This window comes from Electrona antarctica, assembly GCF_951216825.1.
Source record: "Electrona antarctica genome assembly, chromosome: 7".
Lineage (NCBI taxonomy): Eukaryota > Metazoa > Chordata > Actinopteri > Myctophiformes > Myctophidae > Electrona > Electrona antarctica.
The window spans coordinates 26,840,465-26,856,721 of record NC_136812.1 but is presented as its reverse complement, the minus strand read 5'-3'; the positions used below and the strand labels follow the sequence as shown (position 1 = coordinate 26,856,721).

General features: G+C 42.3%; 1 protein-coding gene across 1 annotated transcript in view; it reads right to left on the bottom strand.

Moving 5' to 3' along the window:
• pde4ba (phosphodiesterase 4B, cAMP-specific a) overlaps positions 1 to 16,257 on the bottom strand; it is a 231,833-nt gene that overhangs the window by 184,088 nt on the left and 31,488 nt on the right. The window contains exon 2 of the mRNA XM_079505866.1: positions 15,063 to 15,160. Within this exon, the coding sequence (XP_079361992.1) occupies positions 15,063 to 15,104 (42 nt within the window). The 5' untranslated portion in view covers positions 15,105 to 15,160. The remainder of the gene's footprint in view (positions 1 to 15,062; positions 15,161 to 16,257) is intronic.

Below are 16,257 nucleotides of genomic sequence, written 5' to 3'. Positions count from 1 at the left end.
CATTGTAAATTTAGCATCATGTTCTAGCAAAACAGTCTAGACTAGCCTTTTTTTTCTTTTTCTTTTTACGGGTGACGATTACTTTCAGCACCATATCTGCTTTGTCAGAAAATAATGCATAGTAAGTAGGACATTGTCTAGCCAAGACAGTAAGAGAAAGGGTTAGAGAGAGCAGGAAGAAAAGATATGCGATAAGGCTATGACCTAAATTCAAGGCCAGGTCCTTTCTCCCGACCCGTTTGAACCCACTAGGAGAAGAATCATCGCCCACATACCTCAAATCTCCTGCACAAAATCTATAGAAATTGTCTAGGGCTCCGAACAACCATGGCATCTACACCTAAAACGTTATGGTTGCCGTGACAAAACAGTTGGAAGTTGACACAATCATGTCAACTTCTGAAGGAGGAGACGAGAGAACCAAAAAAAAGAGTGATGGGCAGAAAATAGACAGATGAAGGAATGAGAGCAAGAGGGCTTGACTCTGAGTACAGTGGGGGAGCAGTAAGCATTGAGCTGTTGCATTGGATGGCATCGAATGATCCCTTCCCCTACAAGCTCTCAAATTGGAGAATGAACAGCTGTTGGGTTTTGACCCGTTCTTCCTGTAAATATGGCACACCCAGCAATGAAAGAAAACCAGCGAGGGAAAGCGTAACAGGGATATACAGTAACAGAGAGAGAGAGGCAAAGATAAAGATGAGAGATAAGCAAAGAGTCAAAGACAGGGCGACTAAGTGAGAGAATCAGAGACATGCAGCAAAGCAGGCAAAAGGAGATACTATAGAATCTTGAATCTTAATATAACGCAAAACCAGAACAAAATGGGGTTGATACTGAATTTGGGTGTAAATTCAACCCTCACAGATTAATTGAATTACTTTCTCAAGAGTTTATGAACAGTGGATTGAGTACAGCAGCGCAGCAGCAGTCAGAGATCTCTCTCAACAACAAATGCCCCTCTACTACTTTAAGACACACAGCACGCACAATCAAAATCCAGTAATATCTTGTGTATACAGTACAGTATACAATATATTGTATTGCTGTTCTTGCGGACCTACCGCACCAACATTTCGCTGCCTGTACCTACAGTACATTATATAAGTAAGTAATAAACCATCTTGATTCTTGAAATTGTGTCAGTTTTAAGACGGTATTCACATAAGATATATATGACACTGGAAATGAGCAGATTCAAAGATTCTATCCTCATCACTTTAATTGTGTATTATTTGGCGAATGAGGTTCAGTTCTGGGACCACCAGAGGCAACATGCCTTCTTACGCCAAATTTGCCAAATTCACACCAGCAGTTGCAGCTGGAGGCAGAGTCAGCCAAAACAAGTGTGGAAGATGCCAACCGTTTAATTTTCCCTCTGCCACTCTGCGGAGAGACCAAGCGGGAGCCAACGGGAAGAGCACTGTAGTCTATAACTGTTTCTCAACCATTAGGGGATCAGGGCCTACTTGAAAATGTCAAAAGCGTCACCACCCATCTGACCGCTGTGTTTGTGTTTATATTCATGGTATATTATCATTAAAATCTTGAAAGTGTTTTGTCGAAGGCGAGAGAAGCCGCAGTAGTTCTCCGGAATACCACGAGAGCCAAGATGGCGGAGCCCGCACAGAGGAAAAGAACGCAGACTTGGCTACAGTCCTCAGAGAACTACGGGACTTCAGACGAGATAACAGAAAGCAACTCGAAGGTATCAAAGAAGAAATAAAGAAAACAAACACAAGAATGAATGAAGCAGAGGGCCGAATCACGAAGGCGGAGGAAAGAATTCAGAACACAGAGGACGTCACGTCGGAGATGCTAAAGCTGTTAGCTCAATTTGATACCAAGATGATTGATCAAGATTGTCGCTCCCGACGCGAATCTGTCCGTATTTACGGGGTCTCAGAAGGGAAAGAAAGTGACTCCACATCAATGAACGATTTCGTGGAGAAACTACTACAAGAGGGGCTGGGGTTGCCGATCACAGAGCCCCTACACATACAGAGATCACATCGCTCCCTAGGCCCCAAACCACCGACGGAGGCTCCGCCAAGATCTATCGTGGCCAAATTCCTCAGTTTCAAAACCAAAGAAATGGTGCTCAGAACGGCGTGGCAGAAGAAAGGTTTCACGTGGCAAGACAACAGAATTAATCTGGACCAAGACCACCCCCCACGCGTTCTCCAAAAACGCCGAGATTATGCAGAGGCACGCCATTTATTGAAGGACCGAAGCATACCATTTAAAACTCTACATCCAGCCCGTTTAAGAGTGGACTACAGCGAGGGAACCAAAGATATACGACACGGCGGAGGAGGCCACACAAGACATGGCGAAGAAAGGCTTTTCCATCACTGTGATTAAAACCCCGGAGACACTGATGGAGCAACTGAGGCAACTGACATGGCAGAAAAACACCCGACGTGGAGACAGACGAGAACTCCGCCCGAGACGCAACGCGAACTTCAAAGACAAGCTGCAGACCTTCAGAAGAAAAGAGACACCAACACCACCACCACCCAAAGAAGCAGAGGACACTGACAACACTAAGTAACGGTCGGTGAGATGAGAACGTGATGAACGCACGGTTTAGACCTGAAACTGGGTCTGGTGAGTCCAATTTATAGTCAATATATGTTTTCTTCGTTTTGTTTTGGAAAAAAGCAGGGGAAATATTTCAGATGCATATATATTTACCTAGCCTAAGAATCTACTAAAGGAGAAAATACTAATAGGTCGGGAAAGACAAACATGATACCTAACTATGTTGTTAACTTTAAGGCCCCCCCCTGCCAGCCTAGAGAGGGGGGGTTATCCTTGTTGAGCTGGTGTAGGGTCGCACGAGAGACCTCTACCCTGGAGTTTGGAGATGCACTTTTCATTTTATTCTATTTTTTTCTATTTGTTGTGTGTGTTTTTGTCTGTTTGCAGCTTGTTTGGGTAACTAAGGAGACGCTTTTCACTGTCATGTTGAATAATGTGCAGGGTATAACCTAAATGCAGGATATAAAAATAGTTTCATTCAATGTAAATGGTTTAATCAATCCAAATAAGAGAGGAAGGATACTTTCGAAATTGAGAAGGGATAAGGTACAAATAGCATATTTACAAGAGACTCACCTCAATGATACAGAGCATGCCAAACTGAACAAGTCAGGTTTCAAACATGTATACTCATCTTCCTACAAGTCCGGTCCCAGGAGAGGGGTGGCCATACTGATATCACACACAGTGAACTATGAACACATATCAGAGGTTAAGGATAAGGAAGGCAGATTTGTATTGATAATAGGGAAAATAGAGGGAACCATAGTGAGTTTACTGAATGTGTATGCCCCTCCAGGCAGCGACTGGTCATTCTACAAACAAATATTTGATATAATGGTGACAAAATCACAGGGCATCCTCATCAATGCTGCTGATTATAATTTTCGGTTAGTACCACATTTAGATGCTTCTGGGGGCAATCCAGAACCCAAACCCATAGCCAAGAAAGCAACTGCATTGATGAAGGAAGTAGGAATAGTAGATGTTTGGAGAGAAATGTACCCGACCAGCCGGGACTATACTCATTACAGTGCTCCGCATTCGGTGTACTCTAGGCTAGACTATTTCTTCGTTTTCAATAGAGACTTTAATAAGATAAAGCATTGTAGCATAGGCCCAATAGCTTTGTCAGACCATAGCCCTATTTACATGACTATATGCCTTAATGGGAAACCGAGGTCCACACTATGGAGATTTAATTCAAGTATTTTAAATAATCCAGCAACTAAAGCTGATCTAAAAAAAGACATTGAAACATATCTTGAGCTGAATGACAATGGAGAAGTATCACCATCAGTGCTCTGGGACGCCCTTAAGGCTGTTATGAGAGGCAAAATTATTTCCCTCACTGCCCAAGCCAAGAAACTGAGGAGACAACAGACACATGATTTGGAAATTAAATTGAAACACCTACAAAGAAATCATGCCAATAGCCTGGACCTCGGGGTAAGGCAGGAGATGAAGGAAATAAGGAACAATTTGGAGGATTTGGGAACACAAGAAATAAAAAAGAAAATGCTGTTCACCAAGCAACGTTATTATGAGGTGGGAGGAAAGTCAATGCGACTACTAGCTTACAAGTTGAGAAAGCAACAAGCGGACAACACCATTTTAAAGATAAAGAATCCTGAATCTGGGGTAATAGAGACTAGCCAAGAGAAAATTAAAAAGAGTTTTAACACTTTCTACAAGAAATTATACTCCCAACCACAAACTAATAATGAACCTCAGGTTGATTCTTTCCTTGCGTCTCTTGACCTGCCTACCGTCACGGAAAACCAAAACAAAGATTTAATAGCCAGAATAACAATGGAAGAAATAGAAGCAGCAATTTCTAGGCTGAAGGGAGGTAAATCGCCAGGCACAGACGGCTTCACGGCTGAGTGGTATAAGGGTTTGAGGGAGGATTTGGTACCCGTTTTATTAAGAGCCTTTAACTGGGTAATGCAGACCGGAGAGACTCCGTCCTCCTGGAAGGAAGCAATAATCAGTCATTCCGAAAGAAGGAAAGGATAAAGTCGAGTGTAACAGTTACAGACCCATCAGTTTACTAAATTTAGACTACAAATTGTTCACGTCCATATTATCACAAAGATTAGATGGGATTCTAATTTGCATAATTTCAAAAGAGCAAACAGGCTTCATTCGTCAAAGGCAAACACAAGATAATATTAAAATAACTCTACACATTGTTAGCCAAATAGTTCAGAGTGGGGAGGAGGCAGCTCTATTAAGCCTTGATGCTCACAAGGCCTATGATTCAGTATTTTGGAGCTTCCTATTTAAGGTGCTAAAGAGGTTTGGGTTTCATGAGTCTATTATCAAGACATTTCAGGCGTTATACAAAAATCCATCTGCTAGAATAAAAATAAATGGTGACCTGACGGAATCTTTTACTCTGGAACGTGGTGTCAGACAGGGCTGCAGCGCTTCTTGTAGCCTCTTCGCGATTTTCATTGAACCATTAAGCCAAATGATAAAACAAAATAGAAATATTAAAGGTATAAACATGGCAGACGGTGAACACAAATTGGCGCTATTCGCAGATGATTTGTTAATATATTCAAAACAGCCCACACAATCAATTCCGACTCTAATGGAGGGACTAGAGAAATACGGATCTTTTTCGGGCTATAAGCTCAATATCGAAAAGACCCAGGTTATTACTTTTAACTATAAACCCGCCCGAGACTATATTAGGGAAATATGACCTAAAATGGGACGCAGACTCAATACGATACCTGGGAATTGTTCTGCCCAAAGATTTGTCTAGAATAACGGATCTTAATTATGGCCCCCTGAATGGGAAAATAAAAGACGATCTGGCACGTTGGAGCCTCATTCCTTTTTTGAGCCTTAGTTCCAGGATAGACTCTGTTAAAATTAACATCCTACCAAGGTTACTGTACTTATTCCAATCCCTCCCAGTCGAGGTGGCACCCAACCAATTTAAAGAATGGGATACATTAATATCCAGGTACATATGGCAGGGCAAGCGACCCAGAGTTAGATATAAAACTCTACAATTAAAAAGGGAAGCAGGGGGACTTGGCCTCCCCTGTTTGTTTGACTATTATTGTGCCGCTCAGCTGAGGACCCTTGTGTACTGGTGCATGCCTTCATATTCGGCAAGATGGAAAGATATTGAGGTGGCATGGGCTCAGGGGATACCACTAGCCGCCATAATTGGGGATGATAGGTTAATAAATAATATGAAAGATAGAAATAACCCCTGGATTAATACAGCATTAAAGATTTGGCAAGAAACATTGAAAAAACGTGACCTTAAAAATGGGGCCAAAATGCTGAGATGGTGTGCGTATGACACAGAATTTATTCCAAACAGAACTGACTGTCGATTTAGGCGATGGATCCCAAAAGGCATAACCAACTATTACACTTTTGTACACAAGGGGGCACTCAAGAGCTTTGAATCTGTTCAGAAGAAACATAACCTGGAAAAAAGTGATTTTTATAGATATTTACAGCTCAGAAACTACATGAACCAGACGTTGAGTGGCGCCTTGTTTTTGGAGTCTTCAGACCTCATGAGGGTGTTTTTGTCAGCAGGAGACTCTCCTACATGCAGTAGGATTATCTCTAGACTGTATAATGGTCTCCAGCAGAACACGACTGAAAATACGATATATGTAAAAGAAAAATGGGAAAGAGAAGGGAATTTCACTATAACTGAAGAAGAATGGGAGAAAACTTGCAAATCGCTATGGGAGTCAACATGTTCAAATATGTGGAGAGAATTTAATTGGAAAAATCATATACGGTATTTTATAACACCACTGCAAACAAGATACAGAGGTACAGGAGTAGACTGCTGGAGATCATGCAATCAAAATGCAGCGAACCATTTTCACGTGTTTTGGGAATGCCCAGTTCTAGATACATATTGGAAGGAAATTCATGATCATTTAGAAGCGGTGTTTGGGATCGACATCCCCTTCCGGTTTGATACCTTATACCTAGGAAACCTCCCATATGACTTATTTGATAGTAACGATAAAAAATTAATTCTGACCCTCCTGGTGGCTAGCAAGAAGGCCATCACTAGGAGGTGGATGCAACCACTAGGTGAGGGCATATATGAAAAAAAGGCACCTTACCCTAAAAAAATTGCAACAGAAGGTTTCTCAACTGTTTTGTGTAGTATTAGGTGTCCTTAATAACATACTAAAAGTTTACCAAAGTTTGACCATGCGAAAGGTGTTATTTTAGCATAATATGCATAATATGCCCATAACATCCTATATAAGGCAAAAAAGTCCAAATTTCATCATTCTTTAAGTAACATGTGACATATGAAACTAGGGTGTTTGCATGATTCTGAATCCATTCCAAGCATTAGTTTTGCACAAAAAACACTCCTTGGGCTAAATTAGGCCATATCCACTTGACCAAATGTGCTGACCTCATCACGTTTGTGTGGCCGTTTTCCTCCCAAGGAGTGTTTTTTGTGCAAAACTAATGCTTGGAATGGATTCAGAATCATGCAAACACCCTAGTTTCATATGTCACATGTTACTTAAAGAATGATGACATTTGGACTTTTTTGCCTTATATAGGATGTTATGGGCATATTATGCATATTATGCTAAAATAACACCTTTCGCATGGTCAAACTTTGGTAAACTTTTAGTATGTTATTAAGGACACCTAATACTACACAAAACAGTTGAGAAACCTTCTGTTGCAATTTTTTTAGGGTCAAACCATAATTGCACCTGTCTACACAACCACCCACGGTAGAGGAATGGATCGAGATAACTCATGATATATACAAGATGGAAAAACTGACTTACTCACTTAGATTACAGGAAGAAAAGTTCTTCTGGATCTGGACTAAATGGACTGAATACATCGCACCTGTCCGATCAGACTTTTGCTGAATAAGGGAAAACAAAGTATTGTGTTGCTATCGCTCATCCTGTACCCTTTTTTATTTTTATGTTTTACTCTCATTTCCTTTCTTTATTGTAACTTGCTGAATGTATGACCCTGTACTTGCTTACAAATAAGTTGTAATGTAGATTAGTGAAAGCGTCTCCTTTCCCCCTTTTCCCTTCAGAGCTGCCCAGATGTTCGTCTTTTTTGTTTTTTCTTGTTTGTTCGTTTTTTGTTTTTGCTCCAAAGAAAAAGAAAAATGTTGTAACTTTGGTCACCATTGAGAACATGGGAAATATATCTTTATATGTATATGATTGTAATGTAATGTACTTCTCATGATGTAGTTGTTCATTATGCTTGTACACAAGGACCAAAATAAAAACATAATTTCAAAAAAAAGAAAGTGGGGGCCCACTTGCAATATCCTCGCAGCCCAACAGTGGTCCCCGGCCACAGGTTGAGAATCATTGGTCTAAAACAGGCATGGTCACCGTGGTGGGATAGATTTTCATTCCAATGTACCTCCTGGGCATGAACAGACATACTGTATGGACATGATAATGGGCACGAACAGTCATACTGTATGGACATGATAATGGGCATGAACAGTCATACTGTATGGACATGATAATGCCAATGTTTGCATGGACTGTATGTCAGTACTGGGTAATGAAATGTAATAGGATATAATAGGGGCAAAGCACCGCATTACATTCATGTAACTTAGCACACACACACACACACACACACACACACACACACACACACACACACACACACACACACACACACACACACACACACACACACACACACACACACACACACACACACACAGTTACTGTAACGTGTATGTGCTATGGAGTGAAAAGACATTATCAGACTCAGGTGGTATTTAGCCGATCTGCCCTTTCTGCCACACGGTGACAGCGTTTTTGGGGACTTAACCGGCTCTTTTTGAAACCACCTCCCAGATTGGCAAACTTTGGAGACGCGACTTTGTCGTCTCTGTGTGTACAGCGAACGCCGTCTCTTTCCTGACTAACCATTTGTTCATGAATGTTTATTTCACCATAACCACTTACATAAGTATCACAGTATCACATTTGCACATAATGTCTATAAATCTCTTCTCCAAAAATAGCCGATCTGCAGCCCATGCATGAGCTTGTAGATGAGCGGAGAACAGATATAAATTATGGTGATTACCAATCTGGAAAGACAAGAAAGAAACGGATGATTTGCATTATTGTTACTATAATGGCGTAGTGTAGAATAGATTAGTACAGGCTATATCTAAGATAGGCAGCACGCAGCGGTCGCAGCCACCGCTGTCTGTCCATCCCTCTCACAGGCAGGATGGACTCACCTCGTCATTAAAGTGCTTTGTCTTCTTGGGTGGAAATTAAACATTCTGAAGGTGCTATCCATGCTTCAACTTGCTCTCTAAATTATATTATTTGCAAGCAAGCAGCCAAAATGTCACGGCAAAGCCTTTGTGTAACTTCAAAACGGCTTTGCATTGAGAGACCCAAGGTAGGATAAACACATCGTTTACTGTCCATATTCCTCGATAAACGGCCTGTTTTCACTTTTTCTAATTCCTCTTTTTTATACTTTTGTATAGTAGCAGCCTATGTGCAATTTCTCTTGTTAACTAGCTGCAGATTAGGCAAAATGTTTAGCGCTGTGCAGGCAGCAGGTGGAATCAATCTATTAACAAGCAATTATCTGACATTCAGCTGTGTTGCGCCCCGAATATAATCTCCAAAGTCAAACTCATAAGTTCACAATGCATCATGCCGCCCCTCGTTGTGTGAGCTTTAAGATCTGCAAACTATGAATCTCATGCTTATGTAATGTATACTTTGTAGCCTATACTTCTGGCAGAAGAGGGTAGTTATGAGAATATTAGTAGGCCTATGTAAAATCATTAAAATTATGCATTCCCATGCATTTTACAGGCCGTGCATAATATAGCCTACTACAGCTTTCTCTGGAATCTTTTTTGGGTGGCCATCTACAGGCTGGGCATGTGTACTACAGCTTTCTCTGGAATCCGGAGCGGTTTACCGGTCTTGTGTATACGACATGCATAATTAACATAACCTCAATGTGGACGCTTGAAATAAAAATGCTGACTACTAGAGACCAGCGGGTGGCGGATTTAGCCGCGGTTGCCGCGGGTGAACCGCAGTTTAGGGTGGATTAGGGTCAATTCATATTATTATAAATTAATATAGGATAAACCGCGGGTGAAATAATGCGGGAAATAAAGTAATGGCATAATAAAGTATATAAATATGCTTATTATAGCTAGTGTTGTAGTTCTCGAGACATGGTCTCGTCTCGAGACCGGTCTCGAGACCACATTTTCGTTGTCTCGGTCTTGTCTCGGTCTCGCGCCTCTCGCCTTTTTTGTCTTGCGGTCTCGCCCCTCATTTGTCTTGGTCTTGTCTCGGTCTCGCGCTTCACACCTTTTTTGTCTTGCGGTCTCGTCTTGGTCTCGCCCTTCATTTGTCTTGGTCTCGTCTCGGTCTCGGACCAATTGTCTCGGGTCTCTTCCCCCACCGAGACCACTCGAGACGAGACAATGCAAAACGTTCTATCAACCCGATCGCAAGGACTGATCCCATTCATATTAACATTAAAGACAGCTGTAGGAGCGCAGCGCAGCGCTGAATTAGAGCACACGTAATCTTAACTAAATCTATTGAAATTGGGTTAGAACATGTTCTGATTGTATGAAATGATATCAGGCTGGCATAAATAAAGTGTCGGCCGGGTGGCGGAGAGTTACACAGCGCCACAGCCTGACTTTTTTGGTATAGTGCGAACGGCGTCGGTGCGGCTTGCGAGGCCTCGCGCTAGACAGCTTTTTTTTATACTTTGAAATGGGAACGGGGCTAGCTCGCTCTCTCTCTCTCTCTCTCTCACCCCCCCCCCCCCCCCCGTCTGTCTGTCTGTGTCTCTCTCTCTCTCTCTCTCTCCGTCTGCCTGTCTGTGTCTCTCTCTCTCTCTCTCTCTCCGTCTGTGTGTGTCTCTCTCTCTCTCTCTCTCTCTCTCTGTCTGTGTGTCTGTCTGTCTGTGTCTCTCTCTCTCTCTCTCTCTCTCTCTCTCTCTCTCTCTCTCTCTCTCTATTAACTATTTAATTACATATTTCCATTTTGCACCAATATTATACTACCATGTCTTAATACAGTGTTGCTTTTTACAAATAAAATAAGCAAATTAAGGTTGATCACAAAGTTAGTGTGGGTATCAGCAGGCTACTTTGATGGGAATGCGACGGGTTGAAGAACAACCGCTGCAGGGTTTGACTGTGAACAGTGAATCATTCTAGTTTCTTACCTTGTGGCTCATGCTAGTCATTTGAAGAATTATAATCCAATAATGATATAATCCAAGGTTTGTTTGTCTGGAGATCCAACACTATGTCATATTATTAAAGTAAGTAAACTTTAAGAAGCGCTGGTCATTGTGCTGCAGTCAGTGAGAAGCTGGTCCGCTCTGCTAATTGATCTGACCTATATATTTGCGCAACTGACTGGCATGAGGGTAATTACTTATTTGGCAGCACCTACAATTCCAATAGGACATTTGAAAAGGCTAATAAGGTTTGGCCTTATAGATTTTGTATAGTTTTGGATATTGATTAATTAATTAACACAAAAATGTTTCTCCCAGGCGGCTCTGATGTGCATGCCTCATTGTTATTCATTAATTGATATTTAAAATAAATATTTGAATGAATCATGCTGTAGTAGGCCTATACCTAATTTTGTAAAATCTATTTGCACTGCAGTGTTTCAGATCAAGATTGTTTTCTGTGCCTATCAAAAAAACAAAAACAAGGTCTTGGTCTCGCCTTGCGGCGGTCTTGGTCTCGTCTCGGTCTCGACCCCTCTAGGTCTTGGTCTTGTCTTGGTCTCGGCCCCCTAGGGTCGCGGCGGTCTCGGTCTCGTCTTTGGTCTCGACCCCTCTAGGTCTTGGTCTTGTCTTGGTCTCGGCCCCCTAGGGTCGCGGTGGTCTCGGTCTCGTCTTTGGTCTCGACCCCTCTAAGTCTTGGTCTTGTCTTGGTCTCGGCCCCCTAGGGTCGCAGCGGTCTCGGTCTCGTCTTTGGTCTCGACCCCTCAGGTCTTGGTCTTGTCTTGGTCTCGCTTTAGGTGGTCTCGACTACAACACTGATTATAGCTTTTAAAACGCACACAATCTCGGCGTGCGTGCGTTGGTAGTAGTATTTTAATGTAATCATTTTCCATGATCTGGCACAAATTAGCCGCCTATGAAGTTGGGTCCTGTTGCACAACAACAACAACACAGTGGTCTCCTACAGGCAGCTACGCTAAAGTTGCTAACAGGCAGCTAGTGAGTCTGAGAGAAACTTAAAACTAAGTAAAACAGAAGGGAGGAATATACGTTCGGCGTGGGACTGGGAGTGATTAAGTTCTTTACCCTGCCGCCGATGACCGCTGGATATGCTGTATGAAAATACGTCGCGAAAACTTGGACGGCGTGTTACCATGGAAATGGATATATACAACCACTACGTAACATTGGTGAACTGTCGAGAGAGTGGTGAGTGACATTGTTTGTACAAGTAGTATAAATAGCCGATCTACAAGCTCACAACGCGTCGCAGCGTCGCGTTGTGAGCTTGTAGATTGGCTATACTGTATACACTGGGCGCTTCCCTGCGCAGCGGATTGCGGGTGGTGCGGATTAATAAATTGGATTAATTAATAAATTGCGGTCGGATAACGGGCGGATTATAATTATGCACATGTTCTCTACTGACTACAAACTTGCGTGGCTAACAGCCCGAGCCGTTTTCGTGTGGCAGGGGCCTCAATCTCTCTCAGCTACAGCCGGCCACTTTTACAAACACACACATTATATCAATACCCAATACAGAGGCAAATTCTATATTCTATCATTCATTATAAGCATACATTTTAGGGTTGTCCCGATCCGATCACGTGATCGGAAATCGGGGCAGATCAGGTCATTTTCAAATGATCGGAATCGAAACAGAATAGACAATACATCAATGTGTATGGCCAGTTTTGGCCACATCGTTATATCTATAGGTAACAATAACATGTGCACAGCTATTTATTCCTGAAATAGTGAATACGCGCCAGGATGAGCAAACTTATATTATATGATTATGAAGGCTGAAGATAATTCCTGACCGCAGTCCGCGTTCCTTTTTGCTTGTATAAATCCAGGTACAGAGAGAAATTAACTAGCTTTTGAGGCAGATGAAGTGCGCATTTATATAGCCTACTTTTATTATGCTTTATATCATACAAGCCAGTGGCTTGTTGTGGTCCTTTCACTTTAGGCTATAGATAGGCTACTTTATCATTCTGAAGCTCTATTAATTCAGCAAAATTCAATTCAAGCAATGCTTTTTAGTTTAATGTGTGTGCGTGTGTGACTGTGTGTGCGTGCGTTGAGTCAGCCGCAGCGCTAGTGTGGAGGAGGAGGACTTATATCACTGGAGAAGGAAAGAAAACATGTACACATGATGCGGAAATCCGCCGCAAGGAGACAAAAAAACACCACGAGCCTGCACCTGATGTACACTCGCTGTATGTGCTCTCGGCTCCTCCACTCGACTCCACTCACCTCCTCGATGGAGCACATTAACAATTGGAACGTTAACCATTTCCGGGTCAAGCTGGAATGACCCCGAGTGGGAGTGAGCGAGTGGCCGAGATTTTGGGTATTGGAATTTGGCTTGAGTGTTTGCACCAAGTCCAGTTTATAGGGAGCAGGTTGATTGGAGAAGTGTTCACTGCTGGGCTGATGAGGGAGTTGAAGACAGGTGTGTAAATGGAACTGAGTGTGCTGGAATGGGATATGGGAGTGGCCAGGGTGGAGTCACAGACTGAGGGAGAGACAGACTGTGACAGTTATATCCATATCATGATATTAGACTGGATATTGTCTGTGATTTGGGATATTGTACTATTGTGATATGGCATAAGTGTAAAAATATAAATATCAGATCGGGAAAAATCGGATCCAACCGATATGCCCATAGGTCATGCGCGCGTCGAGTTTGAAGTCGGTTGATGCACAAATGCACATCGGCTCAAAGAACTCCAGGCCAGTGAGTGTAGTGCCCGCTGTGTGGTTGTCCAGAACTGACCATGTCCATATAAAAGGTATATATCGGCTATTCAGTTGCCCAGAACCGCCGATCCAACGTTGCAATCACTTTTGCCAATGTTGGTCAGGCTCTAACCTAATCTACCTTGCTTTGAAGGGATCGTGACATAAAAAAAACGTTTTTGTAATTCTTTAAAAAAACAAATTTAAAGGTTTTCTGAGCTCAATTGCAATGTGATGTAAGAGTCCACAAATCCTATATATGACATAACAAATTGCCAGCAGATGTCACTGTTGAGGGATTATTGGCTGTTTTCATTGCAGCTCAAAAGGCTTCAGAACACACAAAATCCACAGAATGTTAAATATAACGATTAATGTTTAAATTTAATATAATATAATAACCTAATAACCGAACACGTTAAAAGTAAAAAGAAATTATGAGGGAGGGAATGATGGAAATAGACCAGTGCTGAAGAGAAACACAGAAACAGAGTGAGAAGAATAAAGGTCAGAGAGAGGATATTGAATACACCCACAACCATTTGAGTGTGTGTGTGTGTGTGTGTGTGTGCGTGCGTGCGTGCGTGCGTGCGTGCGTGCGTGCGTGCGTGCGTGCGTGCGTGCGTGCGCGCGTGCGTGCGTGCGTGCCTGCGTGCGTGCGTGCGTGCGTACATGCGTGCATGTATGTATGTATTACAGTATGACTGTACAATACACAAGTACGCAGCTATATTATGCAGTCAAAAGGAGTGTGTGTGCGTGGTGTGTGCATAAGGTATTGGAGAGGGGCATACTGTATGTTGCATCAACAGTAAGTGAGTCAGACTCAGCCTGAACATACTGTATACTCAGTATGCCAGCCAGGTACCTGTGGGTTTTAATATTCACCACCTGTTAGAGAGGAGGAGCAGAATGAACTAGAGGTCTAGGTCAACAGTATGTTGTAAATACAGTACGAGGTGTAAAATGCAATTATCAAGCACTGAAATGCCAATGACTAAAATGGTGCGTCTTACCCACGTAAGCCGGCACTACATACAGTACTTCATCATATGAGAAAGAGCAGCCTTGTGAGCTTGTAGAATGTAGAAGAGACATAATTTCCACAGCCAATCTACCAGCCCTCAACGTGTTGCATCCTTGCCACGGTGTGGCCTTTTATATCTATATCCCCATTTTTAACCGTGTGACACCGCCGTGCGATAAAGTATAAACTAGTGAGAATTTATTTTGGAGCAATTTCACAATATCAGCAATTCAACAGAATTGGGTTAGCCCGCTCAGATAACGCACAAGAACTACCTCCAGTTGTAACTTCCCATAAGAACACTAGATCTACACTGGTTAATGAACAGGATTTCAAACATGCATGTGTTTGCGAAGGGAGGTGTAATGATTTAAACATGCAACCTCTGTTTACTTTACATACTGTAACTATAGAACCAAGCCAAATGGGGATTAGCTTACAAACGTTTAAAAACGATGGGACTTACATCGTTGGGAGACACTGAGAGCACACTCCTGCTCTTCCTCATCTTCCTTCGAGTATCTCCCTCCCACCGTCCTCCAGGAGCCTGCCTCACGTGCGCACCTGAAAAAGACATACACACATAGGTTGAGATGGTTTGTGCCAGACCAATCAGTCTTTTCAAATCAAATCTGTGTTTATTAATTACAATAGATTGTTCTCTTTTTTTTTTTAAAGGTCACAACATTGGTAATTGGTAAAAATCGGGCATCAGTTGCGCTCTAGAACCACAACTAATACCAGAGCTGAGGACTTTCAGTAGTTCCATTATTAGGAGATAGGAGGTCCTTGTGCTTATTGATCAGGATGAGTACTTTATTAGGCTGTACTAATCTCAGCATAGCTCTAGAGTCCAGATGACTATCTGGCTATCTGGGCGGCTGTGGCTCAGGAGGTAGAGCAGGTCGTCCAATGATCCATGGGTCGGCGGTTCGAATCCCGGCTCCTCCTGTCTACATGTCGAAGTGTCCTTGGGCAAGACACTGAACCCCAAATTGCTCCCGATGTGCTGGTTGGTGCCTTGCATGGCTTCCGCTGCAATCGGTGTATGAATGTGTGTGTGAATGGGTGAATGTAATGCACAATCTATGTAAAGCGCCTTGGATAAAGGCGCTATATAAATGCACCATTTACCATTTACCATTTACCATTTACTATAGACAATTAGACATATGCTAACTGCCCACTTGTGCTACTTTGTAACACCATGTATCAAACCCACTTTGAATGGTCACTGCAAAATATAATCATTATACTGACACATAATGATCTTTTATATATGGTATATCCTGTGTGAGTGCGCACACACACACACACACACACACACACACACACACACACACACACACACACACACACACACACACACACACACACACACACACACTCGAAAGGACCCATCCCCACAGCTTAAAGAAGACAGTGCTCCATCACAGATCTAATGTATATGTTTTACTGTTCAATGTACAACGGATGTTTGGATAATAAATCAACTTAAAATGTACGATATACCCTAGCATTGCAAAACATGTTCATACTGTATATACACAGTATGAAGAAACAGCACTCAAAGAACAGAAGAGATGCAGTCTAAAATGTTATTTGCTTTCTTGCTACTGGATCTCCTGCTCTTTGTGTGCTTGGAGCTTATCTGTTTTTGC